This window comes from Notothenia rossii (assembly GCF_949606895.1).
Source record: "Notothenia rossii genome assembly, chromosome: 9".
NCBI lineage: Eukaryota > Metazoa > Chordata > Actinopteri > Perciformes > Nototheniidae > Notothenia > Notothenia rossii.
Window position 1 is genome coordinate 39,041,848 of NC_136907.1, and position 21,547 is coordinate 39,063,394.

Here is a 21,547-nt window from a genome sequence, read left to right on the forward strand (position 1 = left end):
AAAAAATGGCCCCGCTTGGGATCAATAAAGTATATCTTATCTTAAGATGATCGATGGCTACTGCCATATTTGCAAAATGTGCCTCTGAACCTTGACAAGTGCATGTTTCAAGGCTTATCAATGGACAACAGGAGGGGTCACAAACATAAGACCAGCTGTTAAATAAAGCTCTTCTGACCTTAGCTGTCATGTGGGTATACTAATGCTGCCCATTATGGGCACAAGCAATTTTCACCCATTTATTAATTATATGTTTTAAATGTGATAACACCACTGTGTTTCCTATCCCCTAAACCTCTAGGAGTGTACACAGTTTAATACTGGCAACTTCTTATTATGGGAAATACGAAAACGTCTTTTAAAACTACAATTCCCAGTAGAAACGTGCCATAGAACATGGAAACCTATGTGCGAAACACACAATAGCCAGCATGTGTAGTTCTGGTGACGGGGTGGGGGAGGGGGTGGACCCGTCCGACTCCAGTTTTGGACCATGTGTCGTGGTTCCACTCCATTTCAAAGTGATGTTGGACGCTCGGCGCACTGCCACTCCAACATCCAATCACAGAGCTTGAGGACTATCACGGGGTTTGTCCATGGATGGGTTTGTAAAGCAAAGAAGAGAGAATACTTACTTCCGGGTGTAAAATTCTCTAAAGCAACTACTATGAGCTGCTCCGACCCTCGGTCCTGACGGACTCCAAAAGTCCGACATTATACAATCAAACAAATAAATAAACACAAGAATAATTGTGTGTTATTGTTGAGTAAATAACACAGTGTGGTTTAGAAAATAATACAAAATTAGAAGTACGAGTTGGGAGTGAGAATGTGTTGGTATTTACCCTGCATTATGCACGTTACAAATAAAGAATTATGTTATTGTATGAACTCTATTTACAATGTATTCACATTAATAGTTCATAATCAACGAATGACAAAATGCAGTGACAAGAAAACAACCATTGTATAGCACTTGTTTGAGTAATAAGAGGCAGTTTAATATAAAGGCAAGGCAATTTATTTTCATACACATCAGCAAGTCAAAGCGCTTTAAATAAACGGAAGTACAAAATATAAACACATTTTCACATTACTATGAACTCAGTCGGGCGAAACAAGTGCATAGTTTCATATTGTTCTCATATATAGTGTTTTATAATGTCTTTATTCTGTATGGCTTTAAGTGTGTTTTAAGTGTGTTTTGTCATTATTATGGCGTGCGCCAGCGTGTGGACGTGACACGTCTCTTGTGAAAGAGCTCTCCAGTGCCTCTGTGTTGCTTGGCAGAAACCTTTACAGGTCTTCTTCCTCAGACTCAGGGCTAGTGTAGCCATTGTCATCCGACTCCTCAATGTCCTGGTGTAATTGAAGATCATGGCATTCCAAAGCGGCTACACCGCTGTACGCATGTACAGCCTGTTTGTGTTGGCTTTTGAGGAAGTGCCACCTCCGACTGAGGACACTCTTGAGCCCATGTGCAGCATCCTCTGTCAGGTCACCGAAATCTGTAGAGGAATAATCACACAGAAAAAGGGCTGAATGTAAACAAACCATGACAATTGCAAATCTCTTTGCATTGTAAAATGCTGCATATGTAAAAACAGTACAAAATAGGTAAATCCATCTTAAACTGAAGGATGTTACTATATATTTGGTGCCAAATGGGATATGTTGATTAATGTTTGATATAGTGCTTAACAATTAGTCAATAGACAGAAAATAATCGATTATGATCTTGATAATGAATAGTTTCAGTAATTTACTATTTCACTTCGGCCTGACACAGTGACAGATGTGTTCTACTTATGTAAGACATGTAATGTGTTGAAGAGTGGATGAAAAATATTCAAATGTTAAGATCTCAGACATACTGCTGGTTTTGATGCCCTCCAAAGTCTGTCCTCTGAGTGCTTCCACTTCTTGCACTTCCTTCAGAAGGAGCATGATGTGCTGCGACATCTCTTTCACCAGGATGCTCTGCTCCTCCTCCAAACGTCTGACCAGCATTACCTGGTCAAAGACAGACCTCTTCAACCAGAAGGTTTTGCCTTTAGGTTGAGGAAAGGAATGGAATAGTGGACAAGGAATATTTATTCATAAATTATATTATTACAGAATGATTTCTGAGACACGAATCTTTGTAGCGATAGCATTGGATCTCTATAATGTAAACTAATAACAAATAATATATATTTGCAGGTATCACCATTGCTTTTTCTGCCCCTGTCATATTTTGGTATAGACTAAAAAAACAACTTGCAATTATCCTACCATTTGCATGCCTCTCCCATGGTAGGATGTAGCCCTCTGTCAGACTGCAAGCCAACTCCTCATCAATATGTTCTTCCTGCACTCCGGTGTTGTATTGCACAACTTTTTCGCGAAGCTTCTTCTTCAGCTCTCTCATTCTCTTCCTCTTTCTTTGCCTTGCCTGTTTGCTGTCTGCAAAGTGAAACGGAAACAAAACTGTGTCATGGTGCCAGAATGATTTTGTTGTTTTTGAAGTGTAATTTCAATAACTAAGTTTGACAACAAACCACGCTGACGATACAGATCTTGCTTCCTGCGCAAAAGACTGACGGTGATGTTCTCAATATCCACCCTCAGTCCTTCAGTACACCCTGGGGCGTAGATTCTCTCTAAATAGTTGCAAAAAAACAATTGGAGAAGAGATACAATCAGTGACAGTCTCAGTTTCAACATATAGCCAACTTATATTGTGTGTCTAAACTTACAGTAATTAACAGATGTACAGGACTGTCTCAGAAAATTAGAATATTGTGATAAAGTTCTTTATTTTCTGTAATGCAATTAAAAAAACAAAAATGTCATACATTCTGGATTCATTACAAATCAACTGAAATATTGCAAGCCTTTTATTATTTTAATATTGCTGATTATGGCATACAGCTTAAGAAAACTCAAAAATCCTATCTCAAAAAATTAGAATAGTTCCTCAGACCAAGTAAAAAAAAAAGATTTATAACAGCAAAACACAATCAAACATTTGAAAATGTCCATTAATGCACTCAGTACTTGGTTGGGAATCCTTTTGCACGGATTACTGCATCAATGCGGCGTGGCATGGAGGCAATCAGCCTGTGGCATTGCTGAGGTGTTATGGATGCCCAGGATGCTTCAATAGCGGCCTTTAGCTCATTAGCATTGTTGGGTCTGGTGTCTTTCAGCTTCTTCTTCACAATACCCCACATATTCTCTATGGGGTTCAGGTCAGGGGAATTTGCAGGCCAATCGAGGACAGTAATGCCATGGTCAGTACACCAGTTACTGGTGGTTTTGGCACTGTGGGCAGGTGCCAGATCATGCTGGAAAATGAATTCCTCATCTCCATAGAGCTTTTCAGCAGACGGAAGCATGTAGTGCTCTAAAATGTCTTGGTACACAGCTGCATTTACTCTGGGCTTGATGAAACACAGTGGACCAACACCAGCAGCTGACATGGCTCCCCAAACCATCGCTGACTGTGGGAACTTCACACTGGATTTCAAGCAACTTGGATTTTGCTCCTCTCCAGCCTTTCTCCAGACTCTGGCGCCTTGACTTCCAAATGAAATACAAAACTTGCTTTCGTCTGAAAAGAGGACTTTGGACCACTGTGCAACTGTCCAGTGCTTCTTTTCCTTAGCCCAAGTCAGACGCCTCTTCCGTTGTCTTGAGTTCAGAAGTGGCTTGACCATGGGAATACGGCTATTGTAGCCCATTTCCCGGACACGTCTGTGAACAGTGACTTTTGATACCTGGACTCCAGCTTCAGTCCACTGTCTTTGAAGCTCCCCCAAATTCTGGAAGCGACTCTTCTTCACAATGCTGTTAAGGCTGCGGTCATCTCTCTTGGTTGTGCAGCGTTTCCTGCCACATTTCCCCCTTCCAACAGACTTTTTGTGGATGTGCTTTGAAACTGCACTCTGTGAACAGCTTGCTCTTTGAGAAATTTCTTTTTGTGTCTTACCCTCCTGATGGAGGGTGTCAATGACGGTCCTCTGGACAGCAGTCAGATCAGCAGTCTTCCCCATACTTGTGATTTAGTTTACTGAACCAAGCTGAGTGTTTTTCAAGGCTCAGGAAACCCTTGCAGGTGTTTCGAGTTAATTAGACGATTCAAGTGATTCGTTGAACACCCTACTAGTATACTTTTTCATGATATTCTAATATTTAGAGATAGGATATTTGAGTTTTCTTAAGCTGTATGCCATAATCAGCAATATTAAAATAATAAAAGGCTTGCAATATTTCAGTTGATTTGTAATGAATCCAGAATGTATGACATTTTTGTTTTTTTAATTGCATTACAGAAAATAAAGAACTTTATCACAATATTCTAATTTTCTGAGACAGTCCTGTATATATGGAAAACCTGTGACCGCCCATTGCCTGACATCATACACCCACTGCTGTATGGTCTCCTGATCAAGGTTGTGCTCCTTTTTGAAGTCGCTGAAGCTGGCAGCTTCCACCTTTGCCCTCTCTGTGATCTTTACCAAAAAAAGAAAATGTCAGCGAAAAGCACCATGCAACACCATAATGCAAAGAACACCAGTTTTCAGTACAAGACCTTCAGAAGAACAGTTGAAACATTCCATGACACCATCTGACTTGCAAGAGGAAGTGTGGATAAGGGAGAACATAATGTATATAGCCATGAGGTTACATTGCAGACATCCTTCATAAATATGTAATGTCAGATGAGAAGACAATTGTAATTTGCCCTTACTTTGACATATCGGTGGGCTAAAACTTGATGAAGGTTGTCCCTCTTCCTTCTGTTCCAATCCATGGCCTGTTGAGTGAGCATGTTCACTCTTCCTAAAAAAGACAAAAATATATCCACAAACAAAAAAGTAAGTATTCACATCAAAAAGGCAATACTGAGTGAGAAACCTGATAGACATGACTAAACCCAATCGTTGAAAGGTTGTTGAACTGGTAATTACAGTACAGTAATACCCTAATAATGTTTTTAAGGAGGGAACTCTCTGTAAAATACTTATCAGGGCTGCCTTATCACAGTGTGTAGTGTTAATACCAACCTGCTTTTGTCATGTATTTTGTGACCAGAGCTGCCCTGGAGAGAAAGCTGTTCACCTATAATGAATGTTACAATTGATGTTCGGTCACCATCACATAACAATATTACCTACACATCATAGATCTTGAACTGGATGGTTGAAGAGAAAACTTGTGTACTGACTTCCTACAATATGCATGCATTTAGTGTTGCTGAACATATGAGCTGCCTATCTTTCATTTGAACTCAGACATAAAGAATATGCTTTAAACTAATCAACAGGCTTGTCACTGAGATGACACAATAATGCCATTAATAACATACCTGCTCTACTTCCTCTCCCACTGTGTTTCCTGCTCCGTCCTGACTTCTGCCACCCCATCTCACCTGTAACACAGCGCAAGTAGTGTTATGTAGCATTTCTTTAGAAGTTTTTGATATCCAATAAGGCATGCCATGCACAACATTTAAAAGTCCTTTGCATTAAAGATGTTATGTACCTCACATTTTGCTGTATGGGCTTTAGCATGCATCACGCTAAGAAATGGCCTCATTTCTGTCAATGGCAGAAGCTCTGGTAATCCCTCGGCTATTTTGTTAAGGTATGGCCAGAACCTAAGAATCAGGAGCAGCATTTTGTGATTGAGCGTTACAAAGATAAATTTTTAATTGACATGACAACAATATCAATATCATCTAAAATGACTGCTGAGGCATAGGCCATTTTAAACATTTTTGTGGATGTGCAATATGACAGTGAGGATTACCTGCATGTTACATCCATACAGAAGAAGTCAACATTTGCCTTCTTGGACATCTCTTTTTGGAGAAACATTGAGTAAGCGTATATTTCTCCACGGAAGTGGTTCAGTCCTCGTAAGAGAAACCCATGTCTGATTAATCAGAAGAAAATCTAGTTGTTAATAATAAACTGACACAGCAAGGCCTGGCTTAAGCACTCATCTCTGTCATCTAGGAGGCTATAACAAAAAATATCACTTGGATGCTACGAATGATGGATCAATTCCGCTCCACAATCAAAAGTGTTTAATGCTTCCAATTCTTACAAAGACTTAGAATTCGATTGCTATTAAAACTGAAATAATGAGACCAGACTCAAGAACCAAACACATATACACACACAGACACACTTACAAATACATACCTGCAAACTGCCACTTGAATGCCCTCCTCGTCTATCTGGGCACCAGACTTTTTTGACATCTCTCTGCCATCTGTGAATTTGGCAGTACCACAGACGGCACTGTCATTTTCCTATAAAGTCAGTTTATTACACACAAGTTTTGACATATATAAAAAAGAACACCACAGCTGTAACTGCAACTATCATAATGATAAAAAAAACGTACACTTTTTATGTTGCCTCTGACAAGGTCAACAAATGTTGCGACTTCTTCGTCCTTGGCCAGGAACAAGCCCTCATAGATTGGTGACTCCTCAGTCCTGTCCATGATAAGTTAACATACAAGTCAATAATAAAAATCGCAAAGCACTACATTAGTATGATTTGTTTTAATGTCTGTTATGGCTACTCAAACACAACCCCAAGGGCTACTATTTGTATTAGCGGTGTGTTCTTTATCATTTTCATTAATACCTATACATACCCTTTTGACTTGGAAAAGCGGTAATGCTTGCGGTTTCCATCACAGCAGACAGCCAACATGTCTGGAGAACATGCTGGACAAACAAAGTGATGGACCTGGCACATATCCTCTTGTTTGTACTGACAGAAGCAAAACTCGAAGAAGCTTCGCTGAAATGTATCAGCACAGATACTACCTGTCTGTATATTGATTTAAAAAAAGTGGATTAGTAATTGTTTTGAAAGCAATGTCAACAATTAATGATATGGTATACAGTAATACGATATTGTTTTTTGTATGTTTCCGTGTGATTCAGGCAGATTTACCCATCCAGCTTGAACAGATCTGTGCTCCAACATTTTCAGAAATGCCTGCCTGGACATGGCTGGTGCTGTCACCTTCATGTGCTCGAATGAGGTGAACACATCATATTTGTAAAGCGTCTGGCAGCTGGTGCTAGCTGGCCAGTACCGATACAAAAGCAGGTCTTTAGCCTCAGGAGTCCATTCTGCAGAGCAGGATGGACAGGATTTCCGAGGCAAGCAGACATTGTATCGTCCTGTGAACAAATCGGAATCTGCCTGTGCACCTGAATCTGATGGCTGATTGGATCCCCTCACCCTCAGCTGGCCTATCAGCAGCCAGGGCCGACCATAAAGGAGGCACCCAGGAAGTCTTCTCTCTCTCTCACTCTGGGCCTGTTGCTGATGAAGGAGCCTGCAGTGTTTAGCAACTCATGATCTTTGTATTGTCTGACCTTTTTGAAAGTGTGTGTGTTGAGAGGTGGAGGAGTTAGGTAAGTCTGGGGTACCCTGTACATTTCTCACCACGTAGCTAACTAATGTTCAGACACACTAGGTTTGCGGATTGTTGCCACCCCTGTATATTGTTTTGTCAAATTCTTTGTAGTTTAGTTAGTGAGGGTTTTTTTGTTTGAGTTTTGGTTTCAAAGGATAGATGTAGAGATAGGCCTGGTTTTGTTATGCTTGTTTATTTTGTTTGGCACAATCCTTTGACTCCTCCTCCTCCTCCTCCTCACCAACCGAGTGTTTCAATTATATGTCTGTTCGGTTCTGGGTTTACGCAAAATAAACATTTTGTCAACTGTTACACTGACTCCCTCATTTTTATTGGTTGTATGTTATTGTCTCCAGGTCCCCTAGACCTTATTGGGGACGTAACAAATGGGGCCTCGTCCGGGATCTCTATTTTCCTGAGCTAAAAAAAAACAAAACGGTAATTGAGAAGTCATTGTAGGTGTTGTACATTGGCTGAAAAATGGGTTTTGACTAACAGGACTTTATTGAAAGTCCAAGTGTTGATTAATTGTATTCCTGTCGCAAAGATGACATGTTATGTATTGCAGCTCACTTTAACATTTCAGTAGACAAGTATAAAGTAAAAAGAGATAAGAGAGAAAATCATGCAAAAACTAGAGGAGTTAAAGATTCTTGTAATCCCAAGCATGTCAACTCAGCCTAGGGCTGATGTATCTATCGATGATGATGATAGGGAACGTGTTGTTGGTGCTTCCTTTATAGAACAGAAGAGTCTGGCTGTATTAGCTACACCTAGAATTGACAAGGTAAATCCTGAGGCTCCTCCTGCAACGCTTCCTAGGTTTGAGGCTTTCTCTCTGGGTAGCGTTGGTGCAAGTAGTGATGCCAAACTGAAGGTTCGTCTTGCCCGTCTTCAGCTGGAGTTCCAGGAGAAGGAAATGGTGCGTAGAGCGGAATATGAATACAAACTGCAGATTCGCAAGTTAGAGATAGAAGCTGAGAAACAAATCACGTTAAAGCGGCTTGAAGTTGATGCCCTGAGAATCTCTTCAGAGCAGACATTTGAGAGGTCAATACCTTCGCATATAGTCTCTCATACAAAAAGTTTGGATGTTAGTAAAAATATTGCTTTGGTGCCAACTTTTAGAGAGTCAGAAGTTGACTCATATTTTTGTGCTTTTGAGAGGATTGCTACCGCACTAGTCTGGCCTAAAGACATGTGGCCAATCCTACTACAGTGAAAATTAGTAGGTAAAGCTCAGGAAGTGGTATCTTCACTTTCTTTGAAAGAAAGCTTGTAGTACGAAGTGCTTAAAGAGTCGATCTTGCGTGCTTATGAGCTTGTGCCGGAGGCCTACAGACAAAAGTTCAGAAACCATAAAAAGTCTGCTACTCAGACATTTGTTGAGTTTGCACGAGAGAAGGGCATTCTCTTTGATAAATGGTGTGCGGCTAATGAAGTGAAGGATCATTTTGAGAGTCTTCGTCAGTTACTTCTCTTGGAAGATTTTAAGAATTCTTTGCCTGAAAGGATGGTGATATTCTTAAATGAACAGAAGGTGACTTGACTGGCTAAGGCAGCTGTTTTAGCGGATGAATGTATGCTCACTCACAAGACTGTTTTCTTCACCCTTGCGCCCAGATAAAGCTACAGAGTCGCAAACCGGAAGGACTGATCTTGGCCCAACAACTTTTGAAAGGTCTAGAGGACCACCATCACCTCCACGGGGGCCCCGTGAGTGTAACTACTGCCATAAAACAGGACACCTTATTTCAGGGTGTCATTTCTTAAAGCGTAAACAACAATTTTCGCAACGCTTTCAAACGCCAAAAGGCATGGGACTCATTAAAGGAGTTTCCCTATCAGACATAGAAATGTCTCAGGAAGATGATGTACCTGATCCCTGCTTCAAACCCTTTATTTCAAAGGGCTTTGTTTCTTTAACAGGGGATCCTAAAGACCAGCTGCCAGTACAGGTACTTAGGGACACCGGAGGTTCTCAGTCTATTATTAGGGAAGGCATCTTACCTTTAACCTCCAGGTCATCATGTGGATCAAGTGCTGTTGTTCAAGGGGTAGGCATGACACTAGTTGTGGCTCCTTTGCACAATGTTTATATTCACTCGTCCCTTGTCAAAGGATTCTTTAAAGTAGCTGTCCTCCCTGCCTTGCCCATCAAAGGTGTTGATTTCATCCTCAGTAATGACTTGGCTGGAGGCGAAGTCAAGCCAGTACCTGAGGTCATTGATTCTCCTGATCTAAGTTTAGATGCAGATAAATCAGCTGAAGTACCTCCCAAAATCTTTCCTGCTTGTCTTGTTACAAGGGCCCAGTCAAAGAAATATGGAGAGGACTTGTCTGATTCTTTTCTTGCTACAGGGCAGTTTCTTAAAGACATGACTGCGACGGACCGACTGCCAGAGGAGGCCCGGTCTGCTGATGCTGGATCACCCAGTAACAGCTCAGAGCTTGTACAACTGCCTGCCACTCGGGAAGAATTCATGGCAGCCCAGTTAAGGGATGAAACACTTTCTAAATGTCTCTCTTCTGTTATCAGTCAGAAAGAGGCCAAGTCAAAGAAGATGGCCTATATTATGGAAGATGGACTATTGATGCGTCGCTGGATTAGGGATGCCTGTGAGGAGTCAGACTCCTTTGCAATTTATCAGGTTGTCGTGCCAACAGCCTATCGTTCTCAGGTGATGTCCTTGGCTCATGATCATCCATGGTCAGGTCACATGGGGGTAACAAAAACACTTATTTTGGCCAGGACTTAAGTCTGACGTAGTTATTTATTGTCGAACATGTCATGTGTGCCAAGTTGCTGGTAGACCAAATCAGGTGATACACCCTGCTCCTCTCATTCCCATTCCAGTAATGGGAGAGCCATTTGAAAGGGTGATTGTGGATTGTGTGGGACCCTTGCCAAAAACTAAAACTGGAAACCAGTTTCTCTTAACTGTCATGTGTGCCTCCACTAGGATACCAGAAGCCATCCCACTACGGAAAATCACTGCCCCGGTCATCACCAAGGCACTTCTGAAGTTTTTCTCCACGTTTGGTCTACCAAAGGTAGTTCAAACAGACCAAGGTACTAACTTCATGTCTAAAGTGTCTTCCCGGGTACTTGACACCTTAGGTATCAAGCATGTGACATCCAGCCCATATCATCCTGAAAGTCAGGGGGCATTAGAGAGGTTTCACCAGACTATGCTATGAAAGAAAACTATGTTAAGAAAACATTGCCACGAGTCTCATAAAGATTGGGATGACGGTGTTCCTTTAGTGTTATTTGCCGCCCGTGAAGCTGTTCAGGAGTCTCTAGGTTTTATTCCTGCTGAGCTAGTGTTTGGATATGAAGTCAGAGGTCCTTTAAAAGTTCTTAAAGAGCATTTGATCATGCCAATGAAAAAAGTTTGCAGTATCCCAGAGTATGTCGCCAAACTTAAGGCTCGTTTACATCGTGCTTGCTCCTTGGCTAGGGAAGCTCTGACCTCTACCCAGGGGAAAATGAAGAAACGCTACGACCAGAAGGCCATAGCACGCTTGTTTCAGCCAGGTGACAAGGTGTTGGTTCTATTGCCTGTACCTGGTTCTGCTCTGTCTACTAAATCTTCTGGTCCTTATGTTGTAGATAAGAAGCTCTGTGAAACAAACTACGTCATTCAAACACCTGACCGCAGACGTCCTACCAGAGTGTGTCATATCAACATGCTGAAGAAGTACTGCACCAGGGATGACCAAAGTGATTCTTCTAAAGCTCACCAGGTGGAGACAACCGTCTCTCCTATGGCTTCAGTTTCAAAGGTGAGCTCAAATGAGCATGAGGATGAGTTGGTGATGCGCAGTGCAACACCACAGGGGGCAAGACTAAGCAATACTGAGGTATTGGCTGATTTGCCCAATTACTTGTCTCATCTTCCCAATAACATAGAAAATGTATATTGTCGGGTCCAAACATACTGTTTGGATTTATATGTGGGGGTGTTACGTGCCAGGCAGGCTGTACTTGTGGGGTTTTCTTTCCCTCCTGTGTTTCTCTCTTCTCCCTGTCTTCTGCACAGCAGCTGATCGGAATCTGCCTGTGCACCTGAATCTGATGGCTGATTGGATCCCCTCACCCTCAGCTGGCCTATCAGCAGCCAGGGCCGACCATAAAGGAGGCACCCAGGAAGTCTTCTCTCTCTCTCTCACTCTGGGCCTGTTGCTGATGAAGGAGCCTGCAGTGTTTAGCAACTCATGATCTTTGTATTGTCTGACCTTTTTGAAAGTGTGTGTGTTGAGAGGTGGAGGAGTTAGGTAAGTCTGGGGTACCCTGTACATTTCTCACCACGTAGCTAACTAATGTTCAGACACACTAGGTTTGCGGATTGTTGCCACCCCTGTATATTGTTTTGTCAAATTCTTTGTAGTTTAGTTAGTGAGGGTTTTTTTGTTTGGGTTTGGTTTCAAAGGATAGATGTAGAGAGAGGCCTGGTTTTGTTATGCTTTTTTCTTTTGTTTGGCACTATCCTTTGACTCCTCCTCCTCACCAACCGAGTGTTTCAATTATATGTCTGTTCGGTTCTGGCATTATGCAAAATAAACCTTTTGTCAACTGTTACACTGACTCCTTCATTTTTATTGGTTGTATGTTATTGTCTCCAGGTCCCCTAGACCTTAGTGGGGATGTAACAATGACCAAGTGATAAAAATCTTTGCATTGCACAAAGTGGTAAAACTCGGCCGTACAATACGAAAAGCTTTCGGAACAACATACCGTTGATGGTGACCACAGAAATATGCTTCCAAGGAGTAACTGTGACGTCATCAGAGCATTTACATATTGACCTTGCAGTAGGAACAGGCAGTTGACATACTGCAATATAGAAAATAAGTTAGGAAGGGTGTATTTACAGTTTTTCCTTAATTCTCCAGATTATCAAGATATTCAATAAAATGTTGCATCATTTCCACATATCTTGCAGCCCTAGTCAAAACCAATCATACTTTTTTCAATCAGCTATGTACACTTCCCATTCGCACTTAATTATGGGGACATTGTAATGTAGTGTTAATCTTTACATACTTTGTTCACAAAACTGAGGCTGGCCATTTTCATCCACCACCACAGCAGTTGTAGGGGGAATGGGCTCTAGAAATCCATTGAACACAGCCTCTCTGTCATGGAAGATATTCCTCTTGTGGGCGTCCATGTCACAGGTTGCACAGAGCGACTCCATGTCCAGTGGAACACAGTCCAGGCAGCTAATAGCCGCTTCTTCTGCACAGCATCTGTGGCACTTCTGAATGGCTATTCTCTCAGCTGAGAGATTTGCATTAAAAAGCATTGGCCTAGCCGTTTTCATTCTCACATCTGTGAGAAGCTGCCTTTGTGCCCAGGCAGAAACCGTTCCGTCTGTTGCCTCCGGAACCTGGACTGCAGTTAGGGTGTCCCTTAACTCTTGGAGATGTGTTTCTTTTTTTTTTTTACAAGTCTTTTTATTTCATTATAGTGTACAATAATCGATGCCATTTCATAGATTGTAATATCACAGTACACTCCCCCCTCCCTATCTTCACCCGCACATGCCCACACTAACGAAACCAAAAACATTGATATAAAAAAAAAAAAAAAAAATGCTTCTCAATATAACTCAAACAACAGAGCCATGAAAATGAAAAAAAATAAAAATAATAATAATAAGCCCACATCAAAATAAAACAAACAAATAATTATACAATTATTTATCCAATACAACGACAATATAGACAACACAACTAGTATTTCCGGCCGTCAGGAAAAATAGCCACAGAATGCACCATTCCATCACTGGTCATATCTCAGATATATTTTCCAAATATGAAAACAATGACAACCACAGAGCTTGAAAGATATGTCCATGATTATATTTTTCCAAAGTCATTTTCTCCAGAGGTAAAAAATGTGTTATCTGATCAATTAAAAGTTTAAATGTTGGAGGACGTTCATTCTTCCAGAGTAAAAGTATACATTTCTTGGCAAAATATGTTATTGTGATTAGTATTCTATAATGTTTGGGGTTCAGTTTAAAGTTTGGCATATCATTTAACAGGAAAAAACATGGATTTTGGCTCATTTCGATTGCTAAAACGGCTTTTGTGAGCGCATGAATCGGATCACAGTCCCAAAACAGATGCATAAATGTTCCTTCTTTTACTTTACATCTCGGACATTTTGGAGAGTTTTCTTTGGAAATTTTATGCATCTTTCTGGGTGTGAGGTAAAATTTGTTGAGAAATTTAAAGTTTGCTTCTTTGATTTTATTGCTTGTGAATGGAAAATGTGTTCTTTCACAGATATTCAGCCATGTAGTTTCATCTATCTGTATCCCTAAGTCCTTTTCCCAGATTTTTTTTAAGGTTGGAAAGGATGACTGAGCTCTTTTAGAAAAAACTGCATTAAATTCTCTAATTTTACCTTTGATTGTGCTCGATGACATCAATATCTCCTCCTCTTCCAACAATCCCGATCTCAATTTATTGCTTTTAATAATTGATTGGATCACGTTCCTAATTTGCAGGTATCTGAAAAAATCCTTATTTGAAATGTCATATTCTGCTCTTAAATCATTAAATGATTTCAATGTTATATCTTTGTGAAACAAATGTTTCAATTGCTTTATACCTGATTTCGTCCATTTGTTTATATTGATTGACAACAAATATTTGCTCAGATCAGGATTGTTCAAAATAGGAGAAAAGATTGAAATACCTGAGTTAACATGAACTTTTTTTGTACAGTCCCTCCAGGCTAAAAGTGTATTGACCACTGTAAAACATTTGGCCATATTTTTCACCTTATTGAAGTCTTTAACAAATATAAGAGTTTCCACTGGCAGCGGGTCAAAGACACTGGCTTCTATCTGAACCCATAGTGAATCCTTTCTTCCCAGAAACCAAGATAGTACATTTCTTAATTGAGCTGACCAGAAGTAGTGTTGAAAGTTGGGAAGACCAAGACCCCCCATGGTTTCTGGTTTCATAAGAGTAATTAACTTGATTCTTGGTTTTTTATTACACCAGATATATTTTGAGATGTGTCTATTGAGAGATTTAAAATAATCCGCGGATAAATAGCATGGTAACATTTGAAAAATAAAAATACATCTCGGTAGAATATTCATTTTTATGACATTGATTCTTCCTAGCAGTGATAATGGTAATGTGGACCATTTGGATAAATCCTGTTTGATTTTGTCAATGAGCGGATTGTAATTCTCTTTAAACAGATTATCCAGGTGTGGTGTTATATTTATTCCTAAGTATTTAAAGCCACCTGGTGACAAATTAAAAGAACAAGACTTTTCCAGATTTGCTGTTGGCGTCATATGTAAGAAACAAGCATTCGAGCATTCGGAGATGTGTTTTCTAAAAAATAAAACAGCGGATAAGCCGCCACCCTAAAACTGGTATGATGGATATTAAGGTAGTATACTGAACCACTTTTGAGTTGGAAAAATATATGCCGACTAATAATAGCAACATGCTATGAATCATCATATGCATCCAAAGCAATATTAGCAAGTGATACTTATACCAAATATGCATTCACTTGTCATGAAACAGTCAATACTCAATACTTTATTATGATTAACTAGATGAGTATAAAAATGGAAACATTGGGAAAAACTGTAGTGCCAGTCAACTGCTGTTATAATCAATATACTCACCAAGACTACCAAACTCTTGATGTTCTAGCTGAAGGCCTTCCTCATGCACAGGATCGTCTCTTCTGGCTTGTGAAGCTGCAGAGACAGTCATTTTTGCTTAACCCTTCAATCAATCTAAAATTACACCAATTCATTGTAATATGAAAATGCTCTGTAAGGACTGCAGGTAATGAAACTAAGAACATATTACCACAGCATCACAATGACAATTTACATTTGGCTAACTTTTATCCAAATCGAGGTATACATTTAAAAAAATACAACACAAGCAAGGATTATCAGTCACAGGCTCTTAAAATATCTTGATTTAATTTGAAAATGTTTTAAACATTGCAACAAATTTGTCAAGAGGTATCTTCAAATTAATAATTTCATACTGTGTAAACCAAAATAACTTTGTTATGAATTATCTTTATTCTTAGACTTAGAAATCATGATATAGTAAAGAACAAACCTGATGCGGAGCGTTGTGTTTCCCGTTGTCTCTCACGTCTGCGTGTGACCACTGGATTAGAAAGAGGTCTCTTCCTGCTTTTTCTTTTCTTTTTTGGAGGGATGGCAGGAGTTTCAGTGGCCATGGCAGCCTATATTTTTTCAGAGGTTGAGATCAACAACAAAGTTGTAATACAACATAAGACAGCAGCACTTATATTTGAGCAATTATTTAACGGTTGCATAAAAAGGTCTAACTGTCCCTTTACATTACATCAATAAAAAGCAATAGCAATGATTATATTACAGACTTGGGTGTTTGCTTATCATGAAAAGCCTTCATGAAAAGCCTCACCCTGGCCTCATGGAGATGAGCCTCGCTAATCAATGCAGCCATGTTCATCGTGGCCTCCTTGGGATCCTCAAAGACCCTCACTTCAGGGTTGAGGGACATGGCATACAAATAATACAAACAATACACAAAATGAAGAGTGAGAGAAAGACAGGAGAGCGATTAAAAGAGAGAGAGTGATAGAAAGAGAGACAGTGAGAGAGAGAGTGGCTCTTAAAAGCACCGTTGGTTTTATGTGTGTGTGTGTGTGTGTGTGTGTGTGTGTGTGTGTGTGTGTGTGTGTGTGTGGATATGTGTGTGTTGGAGATATTAAGTGTTGTAATGAAGCTGTAAAACAGGAAAAATAAAAACATGATTAGGATTATTTAGAATAACAGTAACATCTGTGCAATACTCTATATGCAATAATAATTAATCTGAGCAATACTCTGGAATACATTATGCATACACTGTGCATATTGTTATATTATGCACATATTTTTACATACTTGTTTTTCTTATATCTTCTACTATATATTTTAATTCTACAATGTAACAACCCCAATTTCCCCCGGAGATCAATTAAGTATTTCTGATTCAGAGTGGGACATTGGGTGGTCCCCACTGGCCAGTCAAATCCTCTGGAAAAACTCCAGTTCCACATTTTTGTTCCACTCCATCGCCGATGCCCTTTAGCCACTATTACAACTCTGTGTTGAACAGTGTCTTTACAACACATGTGCAAATACATGCATTTAAACATATTTTTCTAGCACGCACCTCCACTATCCAACTGTGCCCGGGACAGCTAATGTCATGTAGCTGTATAAACTATAAATGCTATCCAGCTAAAAACTTTGACCGGAAGGCCGGAGGCCGCTAGTAGCTGGTAGCTGGACGTGGCCGCTCCAGTAGGTTGCGCATAGCCTATTGTAAAAGCTAAACACACTACAAAACTCAACCTAATATCCAGGAATGAAACGCTATAGAGACTGTGCTACAGTGGAATAAATAAAAGCAATATTATTTCGTGTTTTAAAGAAATAAACTCCCCTTGAGTTTAGATACTTACTGTAGTCCGTTGTCAGATGAAATTAATGAAAGTGAGTTGATTGTGGGTAACGTAACGTGGCTACGTCACGTTGCCGTCAAGCGCGACGTAACGTTGCCGTGGTAACGACGGAATCTCCTTCTGGTTTATTCTTGTTATAATAAGTGGTTTTCACCATCATTATCATCATTATATATTTTTTAAATGAGTAATATTGGCCTACAATACCCCTTTATTGATCAAATAGGAATATAATTGTCTTTTAAATAACGTAAACTAAAGGGAACAATCTATTTGACACAGCTGAAGCTCTGGCCTTCCTTAAAAAATAACTAATTTAATAAAAATCACAGTTGTATTACACACACTGTTTTTTGAGAACACAAATTTGGTAAATAATGCACCATAATACATTTTGACAAACATTTTTTTTTATTATGAATACAAATAAAATAAAACAAGCCTCCCGTGAGTTACTACAAGCTATAAAGTAGATTTTAAAAACGTTTTATAGAATAAAAAGCTCACTGCAGGACGTTGTAGAAATGCGTGTGTGCACCACGACAAAGGAGCCTCATTCACTTTACATTGGCGTTGTTTGCGTGGTGCCGACACGTAAATGTAACAAATGTCGTGACTCCACCACGCAATGCGGTGTTAAGGAGCTGTGGTGGAGTCACGCATTCTGGTGAGATCAGGTTGGTATTTTATTATGTGAAGCACTAAATGGTCTTAGAACAATATCGACTCTTTGTTTGTAGATATCTACTAAACTAGAGCATACAAATACAGAGAGTAATGTAGGCCTGTTATACTGAGTGTGATATATATTTTACACACTGCTCTGCTTTCTGCACGGACCTCACAGCTGTTCTCACTGTAAACATCGCGTTGCGATGAAAGCAGTGACTAAGATAATATCCAAGGGATGCATGCAGAGCTGTCATTGGCTGAGATAAGTCCGGCCGTGCCTCACGCCTCCACCGTTCCCGGAAATGCATCCGTGGAGGAGCCGTGGAGGATGCATCAGTGTCTCCTCGGTTAGAGCTCCTCCAGAGAGCCTCCTCGATGCTCGGTCCTCGAAGTGCATTTAGAGAAATGAGATGTCCTTCAAAATGGCGCGCTGAAATTCATTTCCGGGTCACTACCGGAGGACCGAGGAGTCGAGGAAGGAAAATTTGAGTATTGAGAAACCTCTATTGAGAAGAAGCAAAGAGAACTGCAAACAAAAAGATATGTTACAAAAAAGAAAAATTATGAATAGTTTACATGATTACACAAATTATTTGTTTGAAAGTAATAGTTTTACTTTTGAGATGATATTTATTTTTGTTTGACTGATTTTTTTTTAATTTTACATTTTGTTTTCTCTTAAACTCTTAGTTTTGCTTGATTCTGATAAAGTTTAGCTTTATCTTAATGGCACAAAGCTGACTCCATAGCTTCTATGCTCACTAAACGAAACAACGTGAACAAAATAAATTAATCCATTACCATTAAAAAAAGGAAAGAGAATGGAAAGGTTTGACCACCCTCCTGTCCACTTGAAGAAAGAACACTTTTTAAACATAAATAAATAGGCTAACACATCTACTACTGTGCATATGACCATTCAACACGTTGAATACAAAAAAAAGTTCATGAATTCTGACAATGAATACTAGCCAATTAGCCTCTATGTACTGTGAGTCCGCTGTCAATCAATCAATTTTTTTCCAGGAAGGGCTCTACCAAAATGTAGGCAAACTTATACACAAACTCAAAACATGTCATATTACAACGCAGGGCTAGCTCAAAGGCACACAGCACTTTATACAGTCTATTATTTTAGTGCCTGTTTTTGTCAACCTCCTTATTATGCTTACTGATTCCTATCCTGTACCCTCATTGGACAGCTGTGGTACTTTCATAAACATGGCTAGTCGCATAGCATCATCCATGTGGACTCTAGTTTGTTCATGCTTTTTAGTTTTTTCTGATATGTGTCACTCACATCTGTCTGGATCCATGCTGGGTCTGGTCCATAGACTGGTCTGATCCTGACGTTTGAAAAGGGAGGCAGGGAAGCTAAATACAGCACTGGTGTTGCTACTTGTAGTTAGCCTTCTTGCTAAACCAGCTCCTTGTGAAAGAGCAGGCATACTGCCTTCCTCTGTCCTTAACTCCTGCCTATGTCCGGCTGATCAGGCCCGAGCTCTTTTACTCTCAGCTTTCCCTCCAGTGTCCTCCTCTCAGGGTGTTTCTGTGAACAAATCATGTTCCCTCTGCATATTCGCTATCTAGTTTTGTTTACACTCCGTCTCCGTCTAACTCTCTCTCATTCAAACGTCAATCACTCACTTTTGTCAGATTCACACACACACACACACACACACACACACACACACACACACACACACACACACACACACACACACACACACACACACACACACACACACACACACACACACACACACACACACACACACACACACACACACACACACACACACACACACACACACACACACACACACACACAAAAGAGAGGAGCCATGACCTGTAACAGTTTATTCAGCATTGCTACTGTAACACTATGCAAACAGGCATTACAACATGACACAGAAAACCCACACTGATAATGGAGCAGGTACACACGGTGGGAGGGGGGGAACAGGGGGTTAATGATCCAGTAATGATCACTGCTGTTTGAATATCTCTACACAGTGACAGATAATATCTAACATATTAAAGCTTGTAGGAAAAATGTGGCAAAATGTGGAAAAGCTTGACAATCATATGCAAAATATTCATTGTTTTATGCTCTAAAGTACGCAGGCTGACGGGTGGAAACGCTTTACAACGGCCCAAAACATTATCATTAGGAGAAACGAGCTGCAGCTTCAAAAACTGAATACCAAAATACTTGAACGATGCGAATATAACAACACAGTCACATTTTAGTGTCTCCTGGTTTCTGTTGTGTTTCGAGCTTCTTGCTGTGTTTTGTATTTGCAGTGTTTTGTTTATGCAGCGCTTTTATTAAATGCTGCGCAAGTTGGTGAAGTTTTTTCTTCATCTGCATGTGTTTTGGCACATTTGTGTTTTTTTATTTGCATTGTTTTTGAGGCTGCAGCGCGTTTCTCCTTATGGAAATGTCTTGGGACATTAAAGTGCATTTGCACCAGTCGGACACCGAACTGAAGGGTTTTTATTGAAGGAACTGCTGCTGTGAGAAAGCTGTAGCATCTTCTCACACGTGGTGCTGACTACGAGGGACTTATTATGCAAGTTCTGCTCTGTGTTGAATTATCTCTGTTGGTCAAGGTGCGTCAGAGTGTGATATGATATTAAGTACGTACATATCAACACTAAAGTGCCAGGCTACTCTCTTATTTTATTCAAAACATTAGAGAATATTAAATATTGTTTGAAATTATGCTCTTGCTGCTTGTATGTGATCGGGGAGAGATGGTAAACATGATCCTGAACTAAACTTTATTCAGTCAAGGGAGTTAGAAGCACCCAAGCCGGCTGTCAGACTGATTAACAAGGCTCAATAATACAAAGTGTGAGAGTAAGCATCTTCTGGTCTGCCTGTAATGGTGAAACACATATATAGTAGCTTCAATCGTTAATTGAGAACAAGGGGGCAAAGCGAGTTTGCCAAACAACATCGCCGGTACACTATCAAGATATCATTGTAGAAACATCAGTGCCGGGACGTTTTCTTTCTTGATTAAAAGGGGGGAGGAGGCTCTGCACAGCGCACTTCCAGAACAAGATGCTATGTGGACTCAGGCTCTAATACACACTCTCCCTATCAGTGCAGGGTAGCTGAAACAGGATGGAGCTCCCAGATTATCTGTCTCAATGGTAACCCAAACAACAGTGGACTGACACTGAAGACAGAGTGTTTTCCTGCGTCTGTGTTTCTACTCAAGGCAAGCTCTGGGCTTAGGGGACTCTCTTCTTCAGTCAATCTTCAGTCAATCTTCAGCACAACTATTCTGCTGCAGGAAGTGGGACTGCTGCGTGACGTTGGGGGGGCTTCAGAGGTCGAAGAGGACCTCCAGCACGGTAGACAAAGACCAGGCCTGGCTCTCACAGCTGAAGGGACAGAACTGACCGTTCTCATTGGTCAGCTCAGGCAGACCCTTCCATGGAGACCTGAGCAGAGACAGAGAGGCGAAGTGATGACAACACCATCGTTAATTCAGCTATCCGTTAGCATAGCTTCCATTCATTCAGCATTAACAGTTAGCATACCTTCCATTCTTTCAGCATTATCCGTTAGCATACCTTCCATTCTTTCAGCATTAGCCGCTAGCAAACCTTCCAGTGTTAATTTTGGCAGCTGTTTTTGATTTAGTCTTAGTCTTTAGACAAAAATGGTTATTAGTTTGTCACATTTTAGTCATTTCTATCCTTCATAGTTTTAGTCGACGAAAACTTAAAAACGTTTTAGTCTACTTTTAGTCGATGAAAAATAAAATGTTAGTCAACTTTTAGTCAAAGTGTCTTCTCTCTTCAACACTAGAATCGCCAACGGGTACATTTTACCCGCAGCTGTTTTTTGATTGTATGTAACTTTTGTTCAATAACATATTAAAGTCTCCCAGTCCGTGACTTTTCCTTAAAGTG

General features: G+C 40.2%; 2 protein-coding genes across 10 annotated transcripts in view; both read right to left on the reverse strand.

Moving 5' to 3' along the window:
* Nucleotides 1–998: 998 nt before the first annotated feature.
* LOC307019234 (uncharacterized protein) lies at nucleotides 999–19,346 on the reverse strand. 2 transcript variants are annotated; one of them, XM_079649949.1, is made up of 19 exons: nucleotides 15,895–19,346; nucleotides 15,562–15,691; nucleotides 15,108–15,182; nucleotides 12,485–12,874; nucleotides 12,176–12,274; nucleotides 6,963–7,195; nucleotides 6,658–6,836; nucleotides 6,400–6,493; nucleotides 6,195–6,304; nucleotides 5,797–5,922; nucleotides 5,530–5,644; nucleotides 5,354–5,416; nucleotides 5,052–5,106; nucleotides 4,736–4,827; nucleotides 4,379–4,496; nucleotides 2,541–2,642; nucleotides 2,275–2,445; nucleotides 1,875–2,051; nucleotides 999–1,508 (listed from the first exon to the last, which is right to left on the reverse strand). In XM_079649949.1, the coding sequence occupies exons 1-19, from the start codon at nucleotides 15,991–15,993 to the stop codon at nucleotides 1,297–1,299; spliced, it is 2,640 nt and encodes an 879-aa protein (XP_079506075.1). In that variant the 5' UTR covers nucleotides 15,994–19,346; the 3' UTR covers nucleotides 999–1,296. The 2 variants fall into 2 exon arrangements, with proteins under 2 accessions (XP_079506075.1, XP_079506076.1); XM_079649950.1 differs by lacking the exons at nucleotides 12,176–12,274; nucleotides 12,485–12,874.
* Nucleotides 19,347–19,459: 113 nt separating this feature from the next.
* Nucleotides 19,460–21,547, reverse strand: part of agla (amylo-alpha-1, 6-glucosidase, 4-alpha-glucanotransferase a) — a 64,347-nt gene continuing 62,259 nt past the window's right edge. For all 8 annotated transcript variants that reach the window (XM_079649944.1, XM_079649943.1, XM_079649946.1 and 5 more), the window contains one exon: nucleotides 19,460–21,073. In XM_079649944.1, coding sequence (XP_079506070.1) covers nucleotides 20,956–21,073 — 118 coding nt within the window. In that variant the 3' untranslated portion in view covers nucleotides 19,460–20,955. The remainder of the gene's footprint in view (nucleotides 21,074–21,547) is intronic.

Coding starts and splice junctions, on each gene's coding strand:
- LOC307019234 (XM_079649949.1), bottom strand. CDS start 15,993: ATGTCCCTCAACCCTGAAGTGAGGGTCTTTGAGGATCCCAAGGAGGCC. Junction 5,645..5,796: donor TGTATGGATGTAACATGCAG/GTAATCCTCACT, acceptor CCTGATTCTTAG/GTTCTGGCCATACCTTAACA. Junction 4,828..5,051: donor AAAATACATGACAAAAGCAG/GTTGGTATTAAC, acceptor TGTCTTTTTTAG/GAAGAGTGAACATGCTCACT.